Raw genomic sequence first — 19,910 nt, 5'->3', positions numbered from 1 at the left:
TATGGTGTATCACATTGATTGATTTGTGTATATTGAAGAATCCTTGCATCCCTGGGATAAATCCCACTTGATCGTGGTGTATGATCCTTTTAATGTGTTGTTGGATTCTGTTTGCTAGTATTTTGTTGAGGATTTTTGCATCTCTATTCATCAGTGATATTGGTCTGTAATTTTCTTTTTTTGTAGTATCTTTGTCTGGTTTTGGTATCAGGGTGATGGTGGCCTCATAGAATGAGTTTGGGAGTGTTCCTTCCTCTGCAATTTTTTGGAAGAGTTTGAGAAGGATAGGTGTTAGCTCTTCTCTAAATGTTTGATACAATTCACCTGTGAAGCCATCTGGTCCTGGACTTTTGTTTGTTGGAAGGTTTTTAATCACAGTTTCAATTTCATTACTTGTGATTGGTCTGTTCATATTTTCTGTTTCTTCCTGGTTCAGTCTTGTAAGGTTATACCTTTCTAAGAATTTGTCCATTTCTTCCAGGTTGTCCATTTTATTGGCATAGAGTTGCTAATAGTAGTCTCTTAGGATGCTTTGTATTTCTGTGGTGTCTGTTGTAACTTCTCCTTTTTCATTTCTAATTTTATTGATTTGAGTCCTCTCCTTCTTTTTCTTGATGAGTCTAGCTAATGGTTTATCAATCTTGTTTATCTTCTCAAAGAACCAGCTTTTAGTTTTATTGATCTTTGTTATTGTTTTCTTTGTTTCTATTTCATTTATTTCTGCTCTGATCTTTATGATTTCTTTCCTTCTGCTAACTTTGGGTTTTGTTTGTTCTTCTTTCTCTAGTTCCTTTAGGTGTAAGGTTAGATTGTTTACTTGAGATTTTTCTTGTTTCTTGAGGTAGGCTTGTATAGCTATAAACTTCCCTCTTAGAACTGCCTTTGCTGCATCCCATAGGTTTTGGGTCGTCGTGTTTTCATTGTCATTTGTCTCTAGGTATTTTTTGATTTCCTCTTTGATTTCTTAAGTGATCTCTTGGTTATTTAGTAACGTATTGTTTAGCCTCCATGTGTTTGTGTTTTTTACGTTTTTTCCCCTGTAATTCATTTCTAATCTCATAGCGTTGTGGTCAGAAAAGATGCTTGATATGATTTCAATTTTCTTAAATTTACTGAGGCTTGATTTGTGACCCAAGATGTGATCTATCCTGGAGAATGTTCCGTGCGCACTTGAGAAGAAACTGTAATCTGCTGTTTTTGGATGGAATGTCCTATAAATATCAATTAAATCTGTCTGGTCTATTGTGTCATTTAAAGCTTCTGTTTCCTTATTTATTTTCATTTTGGATGATCTGTCCATTGGTGTAAGTGAGCTGTTAAAGTCCCCCAGTATTATTATTATTATTATTATTTTTAATTTTCCCGTCTTTTTTTTTTTTTTTTTTTAATTTTTGGCTGTGTTGGGTCTTTGTTTCTGTGCGTGGGCTTTCTCTAGTTGTGGCGAGCGGGGGCCACTCTTCATCGCAGTGCGCGGGCCTCTCACTGTCGCGGCCTCTCTTGTTGGGAGCACAGGCTCCAGACGCGCAGGCTCAGTAGTTGTGGCTCATGGGCCTAGTCGCTCTGCAGCATGTGGGATCTTCCCAGACCAGGGCTCGAACCCGTGTCCCCTGCATTAGCAGGCAGATTCTCAACCACTGCACCACCAGGGAAGCCCCCTCCACTATTATTGTGTACTGTCGATTTCCTCTTTTATAGCTGTTAGCAGTTGCCTTATGTATTGAGGTGCTCCTGTGTTGGGTGCATATATATTTATAATGGTTATATCTTCTTCTTGGATTGATCCCTTGATCATTATGTAGTGTCCTTCCTTGTCTCTTGTAACATTCTTTATTTTAAAGTCTATTTTATCTGATATGAGTATAGCTACTCCAGCTTTCTTTTGATTTCCATTTGCATGGAATATCTTTTTCCATCCCCTCACTTTCAGTCTGTATGTGTCCCTAGGTCTGAAGTGGGTCTCTTGTAGACAGCATATATATGGGTCTTGTTTTTGTATCCATTCAGCAAGCCTGTGTCTTTTGTTTGGAGTATTTAATCCATTCACGTTTAAGGTAATTATCGATATGTATGTTCCTATGACCATTTTCTGAATTGTTTTGTTTTTGTAGGTCTTTTGTGTTTCCCACTTAGAGAAGTTCCTTTAGCATTTGTTGTCGAGCTGGTTTGGCGGTGCTGAATTCTCTTAGCTTTTGCTTGTCTGTAAAGCTTTTGATTTCTCCACCAAATCTGAATGAGATCCTTACCCGGTAGAGTAATCTTGTTTGTAGGTTCTTCCGTTTCATCACTTTAAGTATATCATACCACTCCCTTCTGGCTTGTAGAGTTTCTGCTGAGAAATCAGCTGTTAACCTTATGGGAGTTCCCTTGTATGTTATTTGTCATTTTTCCCTTGCTGCTTTCAATAATTTATCTTTGTCTTTAATTTTTGCCAGTTTGATTACTATGTGTCTTGGCGTGTTTCTCCTCAGGTTTATCCTGTATGGGACTCGCTGCGCTTCCTGGACTTAGGTGGCTATTTCCTTTCCCATGTTAGGGAAATTTTTGACTATAATCTCTTCAAATATTTTCGCTGGTCCTTTCTCTCTCTCTTCTCCTTCTGGGACCCCTATAATGCAAATGTTGTTGCGTTTAATGTTGTCCCAGAGGTCTCTTAGGCTGTCTTCATTTCTTTTCATTCTTTTTTCTTTAGTCTGTTCCGCAGCAGTGAATTCCACCATTCTGTCTTCCAGGTCACTTATCCGTTCTTCTGCCTCAGTTATTCTGCTATTGATTCCTTCTGGTGTAGTTTTCATTTCAGTTATTGTATTGTTCATCTCTGTTTGTTGTTCTTTCATTCTTCTAGGTCTTTGTTAAACATTTCTTGCATCTTCTCGATCTTTGCCTCCATTCTTTTTCCGAGGTCCTGGATCATCTTCACTATCATTATTCTGAATTCTTTTTCTGGCAGGTTGCCTATCTCTACTTCATTTAGTTGTTTTTCTGGGGTTTTATCTTGTTCCATCATCTGGTATGTAGCCCTCTGCCTTTTCATCTTGTCTGTCTTTCTGTGCATGTGGTTTTTGTTCCACAGGCTGCAGGATTGTAGCTCTTCTTGCTTCTGCTGTCTGCCCTCTGGTGGATGAGGCTATCTAAGAGGCTTGATGGGAAGGACTGGTGGTGGGTAGAGCTCTGGTTGCTGACTTTTAAAAGTTAGGAGACTCTACACAAAATAGCCAGATTTCTAACTTCTCTTTAAGAGTTGGACCTCACTGCGCTGTATTCCTGTATGTCCTGCTCTCCTGACTCCCCAACCTGGTGCACTTCTCTCACGTTGCCCCTGTGTGTCTTTAGTTTTATTTTTGTTTTGGTTTGTTTTTTGGTGATCCCCTAGACCACAGCTTAGTTAACTCAGTTTATCATACAGACTTTTGGTCAAGTGTGAGAGCTGGTGTGTCACATGTTGACTGGAGTTAGTGAACAGCCTTGTGAGTGATGTGTCAGCAGAGGCCAGTCGAGACTGGACCCAAGTACCAGCTGTGAGTCGAGTTTTAGAGAGAGCCGTTCGTTGATGTCCCATGTCAGTCTGCCCAGTGCCGTGCTCTGTCTCGCATACGTGTGCGCGCACGTGTGTGTATGTGTGTGTGTACGCGCACACTTATCCTTTCTTTGTATGTGGCCTTGTGAAGTTTTCCTTGCCTGGTACAATGCCTTTAATGTGAATGTTTAGTTAAGTATTTGGTGCTGCATTTGCATAAGACTTTGGTCATTTAAAGGTAGTTCTGCATACATTCATTCTGCATAATCCTGCCAAGTTTGCTGCTTTATGGAAAAAAAAAGGTGATGCTTGAAAAGCTTTAAGTGACTCCCACAAAGTCAGACATGAGTAAAGACCTGAGCTGGAAGTTTAGATACAGTGTTCTGACTGCAGATAAGGGCTCTCTCCCCTGTCCACTGTCCCTGCTGACTATTCAGACCATGGAATGTTCACTTGCAAACTATTGATTTCAGCTCTTGATCACTTATATTGTTTTATGTATCAGTAGAAGTCTTAAATTACTACCAACAGTTTTTGTTTACTTTGCCAAGCTTAATTCTCAACTATTTTGAAATGTGTCAGGCTTCTTTAAAAGGTATTTAGATTTCAGAATTTGACAGTAACCATTCAAGACACACACACACACACACACACACACACAGTTCTCGTTTTTTACCATTAGAGACCCAGCTTAATTCCCATGAAAAACTTACTTTCTTGAATAGAGTCTTTAAAATACTAAGCACCTAATACTTGAACTTAATTGGATGAAAATTGGCAAAGCCTACACAAAACTAATTAGAGGAGACCTAATAGGGACATGTAGGGTAACCATATGTCTTGAGAGCTGGGGACAGGCCCAGTTTATACCAGTGATCTTGGCCTAATTATTAACAGATTTCCTCTTTCATCTCAGAAGATCCTGCTTCAGACAATAAATTATCTGGAAACCTGCAGGTGTATGACATTGTTAATTTAAATATTTAAAAATTGTGAATATGGTTATTTTGAAACTACCACCAGTTATGGTCTCCTGACATTTAGACAACCCATATTTTCTTTGAATCAATTCTCAGAACAAAAGGGTAAGAAAACAAATTCTCTGCAGTGAATTAAAACACTGTATAAATCAGAATTAGAAATAGCTGTCCATCTGGAGCAGTGACAGTCTGTTGATATGGCTGAAATATGTACTTTATGGTGACATTAATGTAAACAGTTAATGGGAAGAGCCTTAACTTAATGAGCATGTTGGCCTTCATTGCAGAGGAGAAGAAGGACATTTGCTAATGAAGACCCTAGAGGTATTTGTTAACTGAAGATTAGGCATGGGTAGTTAATGGTCATTCCCAGCTGGCTAGAAGTTCCTGGGAATTGCGTGACCTTGATATTTATTAGCCCCTTTCAGATTTACTGTAGACTGGCTCAGAGTCCTGAAACACCTCACAGTAAGGGAGATGGCTTTGCTGGAATCCAAGATTATGGGGGTACTTTTTAGAACAAAGATTAAGGGCTGTTTTATGGACACTGGAAATTAAACCATCAGTGGTATTCCATGCATCTTAAAAAGGCTTCTTTAGTGTGTTTGAAACAAGGTATTCCTTGTGATTTTTAAATAACCTATGTGCATTGATTTGTGTTTTCTTCTGCAGTACTTTTTAACTTACCATTTTATAATATTCTTCCAAAGACTGTGCCAAGTAATAGATTATTGAAATACTTTTTAATAACAAAGTCCTTGTTCTAAATTTGGTACTATTCAAAATACATATTCTTTATTACCAAAAAATTACATATTTGTTACCCCTAGAGTTACTAAAATGAACTGTTAAGAATCTCATATTCTTAACTATTTGCATTTGTAGCAGAATTGGAGGTTTGTTTTTATGGGATGGAAACAGTTCATTGGGATGTGTTGTTACCCTTTAATACAGTTTGATTCGGTGAAGGTAGAATCCTGTAACATTCTGATGTTACACCTTCAACCATATCAGGATGGATGGGTTGAAGAACATCAGGGCATGACTTTAGAATTATATGAGACTGGTTCTAAAATTAGCACATAAGATCTTAGAATTCTTCACCTAGAAGGTACCTCTATACCGTCATTTTATAAATGAGAAAACTTGAGACCCAACAAATTCAAATGACTTGTCCAAGTCTTATAACTTATTGGTAGCATAAAAGCAGTAAATGTCTCTATGCAGCCTTATATCTTAACCTTTATTCTTTAAATTGTTATATTCTAAACTTTCTTCCAGATAAATAATAGTTTCATTTCTGTTACTAGAAAATTGCTGAACACTTCCCTTAGTCATATGATTATTCCTCTTAGAGACTGCTTAATGGGGAACATTGTAGTAACCAGCGGAATTAGCTATAACATGAGGGAAAGAGGGACAATGGATAGAAGATATAGATGTTCAGCTGAATGATCCAACTATTTCTCATTGAAGTGCCTAAGAGCAAAATGGTTCAATTTCATCCCACCCACAGCATGCCTTCTTAAATGCAACTGGGCACCTTCAAAGAAAAACAAAAGGTAGGAAAAACCCAAATAACAGCAGAGAAACTAGTCAAGGTGAAAACAAAGATAACTTGAGAACTTTGCCAGGGATTCCAAAATCAAATGCAAATGCCAGAAATACTACAAAGGCAAAAATGAGACCCGAGAGTACTAAGATGGCTTTATGTGAACAGTGGACAGTGTGACCTGGGATTAAAGTGCAAAGGGGGTAGATGACAGTGGATGGGGTGCTGTGCACTCAGCCGGGGGCTGGCCCTGGAGGTCTGGGCAGGTGGGGTTGGGAGAGGGCAGAGCCTAAGCACTGGGTTGCTTCTCCAGTACTTCCCTCCAGCCGCCCGGCTCCTTTTCAGGATCACAGATGATTTCTGGATCATTCTTCCCTAACCTGGCCTTAATATCGCATTGAAATTTTTACTTTGAATTATACTTTATATTCCTGTTCTTAATTTTGAAGTTGATTTGTAACATGTATTTTTTCTCTTCTCCGAAAAAGTTTCCCTGAAATCTGAATTTTCCCTCTTCCTCTCCTATTGCAACACATTGAGGGTGAAAAGAAAATGGTTCCTTACCTCTACACCAAAGTCATTTATAATAAGACTTTGTATAGAAGTTGAGGGAGATTGCTAAATGTGCTAAAGGACCAAAAGGTGCCACTGGAAGCCGATTTGGGCAGGGTCTGAGTATTACCATTAATATCCTTATGTGGAAGTGCATGTCCTCACCTGTTACATTCTAATCATCTGTGAAGTACTTATAACCTCATTTGCCCTTTTAGAAGGGGAGCTATTTCACTGGCATTTATTTAGATTTTTCTAAAGATCATTGCAGGTATGTACTCCATCTAGTCTGCCAAGTGAGTGGCTTCTTTGTCTAAAACATTTATTTTGTAGCAATATTAGTAGACTAAATCTTTTGGGGTGACATGGGGGGGCACCAGCTAATCTGGGCATAGAGTTGGCCTTATTTTTTTTTTTTTAAACACTTTTATTTATTTATTTTATTTATTTATGGCTGTGTGGGGTCTTCGTTTCTGTGTGAGGGCTTTCTCCAGTTGCGGCAAGTGGGGGCCACTCTTCATCGCGGTGCGCGGGGACTCTCATTATCGCGGCCTCTCTTGTTGCGGAGCACAGGCTCCAGACGCGCAGGCTCAGTAATTGTGGCTCACGGGCCCAGCCGCTCCGCGGCATGTGGGATCCTCCCAGACCAGGGCTCGAACCCGTGTCCCCTGCATTGGCAGGCAGACTCTCAACCACTGCGCCACCAGGGAAGCCCCAAGTTGGCCTTATTTTTAATAAAGTAAGTGCTGCCTCCCCCAAACACACACACATGCACACACACTTTTGTCTTGCAACAGATTTCTTCTTCATAAAAAGAGAAAAAGAATGTCACACAACATTCCTTTCAGCCAGACTTTAGCCAGAAGGTGCCTACAACAACTTTACTGTAGCTTAAAATTCTCAGTCTACAGTGGTTCCAGGGGATTTTAAGCCTTTCAGAAGCCTGCCAGTCAATATTTTTCTCTTCTCTGTATTTATGCCTTTAGCACACAAACTCTGTGTTTCAGATAAAGCTTACCTAGACTTCAGTCACTATGAAAGTAATGACCACAGACAGCTTCTGAAATGTTTTGAGAAATGTATTCCTGAAAATGTTTGGGGACATGTTGTCCTATCGAGTCTGTAAGAAATAATCAGTCATGCACGGAAGACGTGCTTTCATAGAGGACTCCCGATGGACCTCGCTCCCCTCGTGCAGGGTTTTGATAGCTAAGAATAAAATGTACACTTATATACTGGTGTTCTGGGGAGTAAAAAACAAATGACAGCTACATCCTTTGGTGGAAGGGTATGTATTCATTTTCAAAATGTGCTGCTGATTTTTACATTTTAACATGTATCCTGGTCACAGGAACACAAGTATATTGTATTGTGTCTATCCACATCAGCCGTGTTCTGCACTGAGATCTTCCAGTTTCTTGATACTTAGTATGCATTAAGACTGCTGTTAATCATTAATTCATCAGCTCTCTGTGAGTATCTTGCAGTGTGTCAGGCACTGATCTGGATTCTGGAGATGCAAGCAGTGAACATCTGTGCCTTTTACCGTGTGCACTGGTTCCCTGCTGCAAAGCTCTTTGTCGTAGTCTGTTCCAGCTGCTAGAACACAAATACTGTAGACTGAGTGGCTTAAACACTCAGGAGGCTGGAAGTCCAAGATCAAAGTGTCAGCATGGTAGGGTTCAGGTAGGACTCTCTGCCTGGTTTACAGATGGTTGCTTTCCTGCTGTGTCCTCTCATGGTGGGGAGACAGCGCTCTGGTGCTTCATCCCCTTATAAGGGCCCCGATCTCATCATGGGGGCCCCACACTCATGGCCTCATCTAAACTCAGTCACCTCCCAAAGGCCCCACCTCCTAATACTGCCACATTGGGGATTAGAGTTTCAACACACAAATCTGGGGAGACACAAACACGCAGTCCATGGTACTGTTCTTGTAGGATTTCCTTGCACTGTCACTCTGGGGCTCTCTTTTCTTCCTTCTGTGTTGTACCCCTTGTTTCTGGGATCCTATTTCATCTTTCCAGATTTAACCCCTCATTCTAGATGGGCACATCCTCTAATAGCTTCTTGGGAAAGAATGAATGCAAGGTAAAATTTGAGTCCTTGAATATCTGAAGCTGTTTGTTCTCCCCTTTTACTTGATGGATAGTTTGGTTGGGAAGAGAATTCTATGTGGAGAATAATTTTCGCTCCTCCCACTTTTGAAGGTATTGTTCTATAGTTTTGTCTGTGTTTAGTGCCACTGCAGTTTCTGAATTATTTGTATATGGCCTTTTTTCTCCTCTATGCAAGTTTTTAATAGTTTTATCTGTAGTGTTCCCAATTTGTACTCTTTATTCTGGGCACTTAGGGTTCAATCCAGGCACCTGAGTAATTTTGGACCCATTTTTTGTATTTTCTTCCCCATGTGCTTTCTCTTTCTAGAATGAATACTCTTCTCTCCTGTTGTGTATTTTTGTTGTTTTTCTATTTTCTGGAATATTCTTCAACTTTATCTTCGATCTCTACTCTTTTTGTTTTGCTATTTTATGTTTAATTTCAAGAGCTTTTTTTGTTTTCTGATTATCTTTTTTATAGTATTCCATTTTTCTTGCACAGATACAGTAGCTTCTCTTTGAATACCTTATAATTTTTGGTTTTTTTTTGTTGTTGAGTTTTTCTTCTAGTCACTGCCTTGTTTCTATTTCCACCAAGCTTTCTGTTTCTTTGTTTTGTCTCCATCTTTCCCATTGGAACCCTCGTTCAACTGCCTGATGGTCCTTGGCTGTCAATTGTCATTTAAGGCTGAAGCATTGAAAAACTAACTGGAAGCTCTATAGGCAAGATTTTTTTAAACTAGTATCCTTGCTGTAGTGATCAACTTTTGGGTGATGTTTTTTGTTGGAGGACTCTAGATACCTATGGGGCTATTTAGTTGATACAGAAAAGATGCTTCCATCCTCCTACTTGGAATGAGAAGTGGGGGACTAGTGTTCTGAGAGCCATTTGGGAGAAGAGGACTGGGGGTCCTACTGTTTAGACTTTCATTTCCCCTCTACTGTCAGCCTTGAACGCATCCCTCTCTAGGTGTTCAGATTTCATTTGCGGACAGATTGAACTTCAGGCTTATGTGCTTATCAATGAAGTAAACCCAGAGGAGTAAGGGAAAATAACCTATAGACAGTGACATTCAGGAATAACTACTGTATATGATGAATGTGTTGGGGCTTCCCTGGTGGCACAGTGGTTAAGAATCTACCTGCCAAGGCAGGGGACACGGGTTCAAGCCCTAGTCCAGGAAGATCCCACGTGCCGCAGAGCAAGTGAGCCCGCATGCCACAACTACGCAGAGCAGCCTGCGCTCTGGAGCCTGTGAGCCACAACTACTGAGCCCGCGTGCTGCAACTGCTGAAGCCCGCGCGCCTAGAGCCCGTGCTTTGCAACAGGAGAAGCCACCGCAATGGGAAGCCCGCGCACTGCAGCAAGGAGCGGCCCGCGCTCGCCGCAGCTAGAGAGGGCCCGCATGCAGCAGTGAAGACTCAACACAGCCCCATATTAATTAATTATTTTTTTAAAAAAGATGAATGTGTCAAGAAACCGCCAATATTTACTACTCACCAGTCCTAGTTTAGTTGCAACAATTGATAGGCAACCCTACATGAATTCTGGCAACAGACCCATCATCTAAATGCCGGAATAACTGGGAGCGTGTTTTTGAAGTTGCTGGGCATCTCGCACCACTCTCCTTCTCTCCCCACCACCCACCATGGTGGTATGTGGGGAGGAACTGTGGGGCTCTCACTGCTCCATATTTCCAGTTCCTCCAATCTCTCTGTGTTCAGCCCCAGCCTCCACCTGCCTTGCAACACTGGTATCTTTCTGCAGGGTTCTCAGGATTAAATAAATTGGCTTACTCTTCAGAGCAGTCTGTTGGGTTTCATCTTCCTTCACTCTCCATTTTCTTAGAATTTTGGGACATCTCTTCTCTACTGTGTCTGTCTCCTCCCCCATTCTCTTGGTCCTTACGGGTTTATTCCTTTTGCATTCTTTATTCTCTTTTAAGAGTATTTGGGAAGAGAGAATCATGTGGGTTCTACCACTCATATTCTTAAGAAGACTGGTTTTGCTACTATGCAGAATTGAGGAAAGAACAGTTCTGCAAGGAGACCCATTGGGAGACTGAGACATCACCCAGCAGGGCAGGAGCAGAGCGGGGTCTGAAATACCCGGGGAGATGGGATTGGCAGCATGGGGAGAGGAAGGAGCACCACCTGCTTCAGAGTACTCTTAGTTTTGGAAAGCAGCTTATAAGGCCAGACTGATGGCTCAGTGTGCCTGCATTCTTGGAAACATAAAGGGACCTTTCAAAAAAAGTCATTGTTTTTCATGCTCATTGTTAAAAATTTTGAAATTATAAGCAGACAAAATGGAAGTAATATGTAATTATAACAAATATTTAAAATCTCTGCCAAAATTGTTAGGAAGCCTTCCATCATATAGCTTATGGTAGTGACTGTAGTAGTCCCCGACCATGGAGCATTGGGTTGTTGCTGAGTTCTTTGCTGTGGTGGGCATGTTGCCATCCTTTGAGTGGCTCTCCTCACACAGTGGTGTCCTCAGGTGGAGTCATGGAGTCAGGTGGCTTGCCCAGCTATTTGATGCATGTTGTAAAGGCTAACGTTGTTAAAACTGGAAAAATGGCCTCAAGTTGTTGGGGCATACAGGGGTAAGGGTCAGAGGAAGGAAATGACAGCATTTGTTTTAGCACCTGCAAAGAATTTTCCTCAGTGTTTCTTCATGGTTTTGAATCCTCAGATGACACTCACTTGTCACCTTGCAGCCATGCAGTTTGTACCCAGGAATCAGCCCAGCTAGAAAATGAACAGTGAAAACACTTTCGATAGGATTTTCATTAAACCTCTTTTGTTGTGACCCATCTGAGGAGTGAAATTAAAAGAAAGATAAATTCTTATGGTCCTTACGATTTGATTACCTTGTCATTTTTCTTGGTCATCATTCTGTGGCCTGTCTATCCAGGGTTGGAGGAGTTCGGGCATCAGTTGCTTCAAGCCCTCTCTCAGCAAATCCCAAACTGTTTTTTTTTGGTCCATGTATTAAGTCGAGAATTTGAGTAACTAAGTGCCGCTTGTGCTGAGAGGAACAGTGAGCGGACACTTGCACACGTGTGGGGGTGCCCGCTGCACACTTGAGAAAGGTGGTGCTCTCTCCAAGGTTAGAGACACTCTGCTTCCTTTCCTTTCCTTTTCTTTCTTTTTTTTTTCACTTGACTGTCTTATCTAAGTAATTGTAACGTTTGGAAATCATTTCAGCGGATAATTCCGTGTATGCACATACCTCGTTTGTTGATTGTAGATGATGTGCAAAGCAAAGTCGGAAATCGTGAGGGCACTTGCGAGGAGGTGTTGCCGTTCCAGGCTAGTTGCTCCTCTGAGGACAAAACACAGGTGGTCAGCGTTCAGCAGACTCACGGCTCCAGGGAATTGAGTGAGTGAGTGGGTGCACATGCAGCCCCTGCTCAGCACCGGCAGCATTACTTGTGTGCTCTTTTTTTTTCTTTTAAGCCATTCTTCGGAAGCATTTCCCTTCTTTTTGCTCTTATTGGCTTCATTTATTGGTAGCTTGTAGTAATTGTATAGAAAAAGAAAATGGAGTGTAAAAATGCTAATCTGTATTTTTCTATTATTATAACTTTAGTGGCTCAAGGGAAAAAAAAGTCAAAAATACGACTGTCCAAAGGCCTACTTGATTCAAATCCATGCACCCTTATCAAGAGTTAGTATTTAATAATATGAACAAAAAAAACAAAGTTGAGCCACAAATAAAATAGGACTAGTTTATCAGATACCGACCGCAAATGTTTGTTTTTTTTTTGAGATTTTTTTTGACATGGACCATTTTTAAAGTCTTTATTGAATTTGTTACAGTATTGCTTCTGTTTTGTGTTTTGGGTTTTTGGCAGCTAGGCATGTGGGATCCCAGCTCCCCTACCAGGGATCGAACCTGCACCCCCTGCATTGGAAGGCAAAGTCCCAACCACTGGACTGCCAGGGAATTCCCACAAGTGTTATTTTTACTAAACTTTTTTTGCAAATTTTTATTCTTTACTCTAGAAGGCTTTGTAGAGCTCATCATCCTGTTGCTTGAATGTACTGGAGAATTAAGTATATTCCCTATCTAGCTTGAGGGAACAGACCCAGTTTTGGCTGATGGACCTCAAACTTTTGTTTCTCCCAGTCAGTGTCCTAGAACAGAGGGAGAGTGGGGTGGGATAATGAGTCCCCTTGCCTTTCCTGCCCTTCAGCTCCACACTCTGAGCCCCCACGCGCTGGCTCTGCTGGTGGTCGAGACTTGGCGCTTAGCAAGCAGGCCCGTTCCTGCCTGCACAGGAACACAGAGATGTTTAAAGGATTCTCCAAATGTGCTCCCAGTAACCTCGCAGACCCTTGGTTTTACCTACAGCATGCCCTTCCCAGTGGCAGGCCTCTTCCTGCATGTGGCTGGATGGCTTTCCTTCTGTTCAGCTCCCTGGAAGCAGCATTAATCCTGTGCTCAGGTCATCCTCCTGGAGTTCTCCTTTTCACTCCACTGATGCAGTTTATTCCTGTTCAGATGGCAGCTACTTTTGGGTGCCAGTCTTCAGGGAGGGGACCTTGGCTCTTAGGTCCCCTTCACCGGCTTGGTGGGGACCAGCAGTGGCATTCTCTTCCAGGTATGCTGAGTTGGTGTGCTCTGAGCTCAGGATTACACTTCTACTTCATGGGAAAACCTTTTCATAATTCTGTTTGCCTACAGAATTGTATTGGCTAACTCTGGTTATTGATGAGGTCTTGTTTCTTTAAGTGGTTTATAATTCTTCTGCTCTCATTGGACTGCTGTAGATCGGGCTTTACCTAGGACCTTAGATATGCTCTGACTCATTTAGAAAGATTTCTAATATTTAGATTTTTTTTTTTTTTTTAGAGTATGCAGGTCTATAAGGAAATATAGGAATAGAGGGACACTCAGTCATGTAATACTAATAGCAATCTTTTTTTTGTTTCTTAACAGATGCAGCAGCTTTTTTATGAGAATTATGAACAGAACAAGAAGGGGTACATTAGAGATCTCCATAACAGTAAAATTCACCGAGCCATCACACTGCACCCTAACAAAAACCCACCCTACCAGTACAGGCTCCACAGCTACATGCTCAGCCGCAAGATTGCTGAGCTTCGACACCGCACCATCCAGCTGCACCGAGAGATTGTCCTGATGAGCAAATATAGCAACACCGAGATTCATAAAGAAGACCTCCAGCTGGGAATTCCTCCTTCCTTCATGAGGTTTCAGCCCCGCCAGCGAGAGGAGATTCTGGAGTGGGAGTTTCTAACTGGGAAATATTTGTATTCGGCTGCTGACAGCCAGCCCCCTCGAAGAGGGATGGACTCCGCGCAGAGGGAGGCCTTGGATGATATTGTCATGCAGGTCATGGAAATGATCAATGCCAACGCCAAGACCAGAGGGCGCATTATTGATTTTAAGGAGGTACAGTACGGCTATCGCCGAGTGAATCCCATGTACGGGGCCGAGTACATTCTGGACCTGCTGCTTCTGTACAAAAAACACAAAGGAAAGAAAATGACGGTGCCTGTGCGGAGGCATGCGTATTTACAGCAGACCTTCAGCAAGATCCAGTTTGTGGAACATGAGGAGCTGGATGCAAAGGAACTGGCCAAAAAAATCAATCAAGAATCCGGATCCTTGTCCTTTCTCTCGAATTCCCTGAAGAAGCTTGTTCCCTTTCAGCTCCCTGGGTCCAAGGATGAGCACAAAGAACCCAAAGAGAAAAAGATCAATATATTGATTCCTTTGTCTGGACGTTTTGACATGTTTGTGAGATTCATGGGGAACTTTGAGAAGACGTGTCTCATTCCGAATCAGAATGTCAGGCTCGTTGTTCTACTCTTCAATTCTGACTCCAACCCCGACAAGGCCAAGCAAGTTGAACTCATGAGAGATTACCGCATTAAGTACCCGAAAGCTGACATGCAGATTTTGCCCGTGTCTGGAGAATTTTCAAGAGCTCTGGCCCTAGAAGTGGGATCTTCCCAATTTAATAATGAATCTTTGCTCTTCTTCTGTGATGTTGACCTTGTATTTACTACAGAATTTCTTCAGCGATGTCGAGCAAATACAGTTCTGGGCCAACAAATATATTTTCCCATCATCTTTAGCCAGTACGATCCTAAGATTGTTTATAGTGGGAAGGTTCCCAGTGACAACCATTTTGCCTTTACTCAAAAAACTGGCTTCTGGAGAAACTATGGGTTTGGCATTACTTGTATTTATAAGGGAGATCTCGTCCAAGTAGGTGGCTTTGATGTTTCTATCCAAGGCTGGGGGCTCGAGGATGTCGACCTTTTCAACAAGGTTGTCCAGGCAGGTTTGAAGACATTTAGGAGCCAAGAAGTAGGAGTAGTCCACGTCCACCATCCTGTCTTTTGTGATCCCAACCTTGATCCCAAACAGTACAAAATGTGCTTGGGGTCCAAAGCATCAACATATGGGTCCACACAGCAGTTGGCTGAAATGTGGCTAGAAAAAAATGACCCAAATTACAGTAAAAGCAGCAATAATAATGGTTCAGTGAGGACAGCCTAATGTCCAGCTTTGCTGGAAAAGACATTTTTAATTACCTAATTTATTTTTCAAAATTTTTTTGTATGATCAGTTTTTGAAGTCCATACAAGGATATATTTTACACATGATTTTCTTACAAAGGACTCCTTGAAGATTGAGTTTTTTGAACATAAATGCGATCATGTTTGCCTTTTGAACACATTTTCTTGCTGAACATTATGTAGCAGACCTGCTAAATTATGACTTGAAATGTACGTGATGAACAAAACTTTCTTTTTTTTAATATTTCTTTTTCAGACCTCTTTGCTATAGTCCTATGGCAGAAAACATGAACGTTCCTGCAAAGTATTATTGTAACAAAACACTGTAACTCTGGTAAATGTTTTGTTGTAACTGTTAACTTTGCACAGATTCTACCTTTTGTCTTTTTTTTACAGCAATTTTTTTAAGCCATTTTATGTTGCAGTTGTCAAATAAGGAAATGTGATAGTAGCTGTATCATCATCTTCAAGAGAGCTTTCCAAAGGTGATTGTTTCCCCCAATCTTGTCTCATTTTTGAAGGTTTTTCAAAGCAAGGGGAGCAGGGAAAGCACAGTAAAAGATAGATGGCTGTTCTTGTTGTAATTAGTGTGGCCTAATGGACCTGGCATTACATTTCAAGAAGGGTCTGGCATTTTCTCTTCTCTAGACCCTTCTTTTTAAAGGGTAAAATATTAATATTTAGAATGGCAAATAATAATTATTGTCATAAATCTAATGTATGCAAACTAAAAGACAAAGACAAAAACAAACAAAAAACCCCAACCCTAATGAAAGCATTGGGGGGAAATGTATCTGATTTTGTTCACTTCATCCTGTCCGTGTTATGTTGATGGAGATGGGTGTCTCATTCTTTAATTACTGTTTTGTTTTATCCTTTGTATCTGAAATACCTTTAATTTATTTAATATCCATTGTTTAGAACTCTGCCATTTCCCAAGTACCTGTTAGTTATTAGTATTTATGTGTATTAGGAATGTTTAGTATATTTTATTTGCAGTAAACTGATCTCCAAAGATTTCCTTTTGAAAACTCTTTTCCCCCTCCTTAATTTTTACATTCCTTACTGTTTTACTAAATATTAAGTGTTCTTTGATAATCTTGGTGCTCACGTGTTTTGGGGACAAAAGTGAAATGAATCTGTCATTAAACCAGAAAGTTTGTTTTAAATTCACAGAACAAACGTGCCTTAAATTTTTTTTTCATTTAGATTTCAAACAGTAATAGATTTGCCATTTTAATATACATCATTGGAGATCTGCTTATTTGTAAATAGCCTATTGCTCATTTGGAAAAATAAACCAGTGGACAGTATTTTTCTATTGTATTTTTCAGAACCATTTTGTCTCATTACTCCTGTTTTAGCTGAAGAATTGTATTACATTTGGAGAGTAAAAAACTTAAACACTGATTCGTAAGGTTTTTCAAGTTATTTGAGGGGAATATTTGTATGCAGTTCGGGAATGAAATGAAACTTTCAAGTGCCTCTTCCTCTATTTTTTCCTTAGAATGTACTTGTCATCTTTGGTTGGTTCCTCTTAAAGAACTTGCTGAATCTTGTGTTTTATAGAACAAAGGTCTTCAAACCAGGTCCAAGCCCCATCTGGCTTCTTGGTACAAATGTACCTTCCAGGCCCCCTTAGTGCACCTGCCAGGCCAGTTAAAATCTGCATTTTAACAAGTGCCCACGTGATCCTGTGTGCACGAATGTGCTTAGGGTTTTAGGATGGATCTAGCTACAGGATAAATTGCCTACAGTTGGCATATAATCCAAGAATCAAAAAAGTAAGATCTTAATGCCAAGGTAGCAAGCTTTGTGGATGCGAATTACACTCCCAGGACAGGTATTTACCATGTAATGACAGTGAAGATCCAATATAATGACACTGTGCTCACAGTACGAATTGCTGTCATTCATCTTAATTGCCATTTGCTTTGTGGGAGTGTTTAGTGTCCTTGGAAAAGAACAAAGACATTTTTATTCCTCAGTAAGGAAGAACATAATATACGTCTTGATGACAAAGTCACTTAAATTGTCTCTCTTTACCATAATAAGGAACTGTAGGACAGGGTGTGAGCAATTACTTTATTGAGCTTCAGTGTCCATCAGATGTCCTGGTGACACTTTGTTAACACTGGCCATTTCCTTCCCTAATCCCACTCTTGCCCACATCTCTTCCTTTTCCCTGACATCACTGTTAATGCTGATGGAGGTGCCGACCTCCCTTCATCAAGACTCCATCTCCAGAAATGCCGTTGGACCCCTTCACTCTGGCCCTCTCCCCTGGTAGTGCCATGCCTGGATTCTGTGCCCACTGGCCTGTGGGCTCATTCTCCACCTGGCCACTCCCTCTTCCTAAAGCACCCCTCCAAATCAGCAGCTCTGGTGCCCTTCTGCTGCCCAGAGAGTGGATTCTGTAGGACACCCTTCAGGGTACCGCTACCAGCAGAACTGGGCTCTTCGTTTGTGAGGACATCAGTCTCTCTCCTGCCTGTGCTTTCCCTCTGTCTGGAGCTCTCTCACCACCTCACTCCACTGGCCACCTGGACTCATCTTCCAGGAGCCCATTGAAACTCCCCCATGGTCCACCCTGGTGTCATTTCAGACCCTTCCAGTGTGGATGTGACACAAGTGGACAGTCTCATTGGACTGCAGGCCTGGGTCTCTTTTCTGGGTGGTGATCCAGCATGCTGGGCCCTCGTGTCTGGAACGGCCGGCAGTGCCTCACGCTACCCCAGCCCCTCCATCAGTGCTCCGTTCCCCGCCATGTGCTCCTCCCAGCAGAATGCCCTCCGTCCTGCCTGCCCACTGCTCCCACCGGGAACTGCATGGCCTGTGACCCTGTGGCCCCCACACTCCTGACTTAAGATTATTCCTTCTTCCCTTAAACTTGGAACGCTTTCTGGTTAGACCTCTTTGCTTCGTTTGTTACTTTAGACTTTCTCTTAGCTTTCATTACTTTACAGAAAAGTATTAAGAAAACGAAATGGCCCATAACCCCCAAGCCAGATAACTCCTGTTAATAATTAGAAATTAAGGATAATATGTGAAGGTGGTGAAGGGGGGTGGGAATCACAATGCACAAAGGTGTGAATGGCCTCTCCTTCCTCCAACCATCCAGCCCTCAGGCCCTTCCTGCAGAGAACCACCAGGTTTGTGGGGTTCTGGTGTGGAAGGTGGGATGAATTGTATATAGGCTAGCATCAGTAGCATTTTAAAAATTCATTTACACAGATGAGGGGGTACGTGCTTGCTTGGGCACATGGATCTGTGCCAGCCTTTGTTGCCACAGGACAGGCTTATGGACTTGTGTTCTGAGAGCAGGCCGGGTGGGCTTCCTAGGCATTGTGGTTGCATGTGTGGGAGCCCTGCCCAAGTGGAGGCTGGAGAGCCTTGTCTCGCAGGGCAGACAGCGCAGGCACCTCACTTCTTGAAGGTGGCATCGCTTTCTGAACACTTAACTCTGGGCCAGCGTGAGAACACACACACAGACCTGAGCGTGTGGGACTTTGATGGTTGGAGACAGGCCACGTGTCACACAATGTAGGTCATGTGATGGTCCTCTTGGTGTGAGGGCGTTGCCATCCGTTTCAGAGTCTGAGAGCAGAAGGGCTGGGTGGTGCTGGTGAACTCTCGGCGGGGCCCTTCCCGAGCCCAGACACAGAAGGAGCTCTGACCCTCCCAGCTGGTCTTTGTCCCACTGCCCCAAACACCATCAGTTCAGCCAGTCAGATTCTTGATCTCCACAGGCGAGTCTGTCCTCGCCTCCTTCCTGCCCAGCTCTCTGACCACACCTATTTCACAAAGCCCAGCCTCGGCCTGATACAGCTGGAGCAAAGAGGAACTTGCTGTACAGACAGCAGACTCAGGGGCATGGCTAACACACACCTTCACCCCCTAATGCTCACACCATTTATCATGATGTGTGACCAGGCTAAGTGACAGTCAGTCACTTTTTGCCTCAATTCTTGGGCTTTGAAGGGTCACCTGGAGGTTCAGGTGTTATCTGCAGTCATCTCTGTTCACTACTCAGTGTGTCCATGGGGTAGGATATGTGCCGTGGGGTGCCAGTTGAGCCACAGTCTGCACACCACCTCCCAAGGATAGTGGTCAGGTTAAGAGAACAGTGGATTTACAGAAGCTTTTCTTGCCTTACAGAAACTTCCTGTTCTCCAGGAAGATGACACACCTTTGGGGCTGCCTACCCACTGGACGGCTTGCCGGTGGCTGAGGGGCTACGCCCTGGCCCCAGACTTCCAAGGTCTCCCCTTGTGCTTCCTTGTCATGGAAGGAAGCAGGTGCCAGCCCTCCCTGGGGGGGGTTAGGCTGCATTACTGCATGTAATCTCAGCTGCAAAGGAGCTTATTGCCACAGTGACTGGGGGCCAGCGAGGGATCTGTCTGTTGAAGTGGCTGTACATGGCTGTACCTGCCTCGATGGGTCCCACTGTGCTTTCCAAGCCCTCGAAGGTTGTCCCTGTTCTGCTTGAAGGAAAAGGCAGCTCACACCAAATCTGCTTAGTCTTACTTGTTATAAATACAATGAAAATGTAAATGTTACAACGCAATGGATCAAATAACAGCAACTCATTTTGTGTGACTTTCAGTAGGAAAAAACCAAAAACTCATGTTAGTGTTGCTATGCTTCAG

General features: G+C 42.3%; 1 protein-coding gene across 1 annotated transcript in view; it reads left to right on the top strand.

Moving 5' to 3' along the window:
• Positions 1-16,343, top strand: part of CHSY1 (chondroitin sulfate synthase 1) — a 74,549-nt gene extending 58,206 nt beyond the window's left edge. Inside the window, exon 3 of the mRNA XM_061181823.1 lies at positions 13,649-16,343. Within this exon, the coding sequence (XP_061037806.1) occupies positions 13,649-15,241 (1,593 nt within the window). The 3' untranslated portion in view covers positions 15,242-16,343. The remainder of the gene's footprint in view (positions 1-13,648) is intronic.
• Positions 16,344-19,910: the final 3,567 nt, after the last annotated feature.

Source organism: Eubalaena glacialis, chromosome 2, assembly GCF_028564815.1.
Source record: "Eubalaena glacialis isolate mEubGla1 chromosome 2, mEubGla1.1.hap2.+ XY, whole genome shotgun sequence".
Lineage (NCBI taxonomy): Eukaryota > Metazoa > Chordata > Mammalia > Artiodactyla > Balaenidae > Eubalaena > Eubalaena glacialis.
The sequence above is the reverse complement of the archived record's forward strand: the minus strand, read 5'-3'. Positions and strand labels throughout refer to the sequence as shown.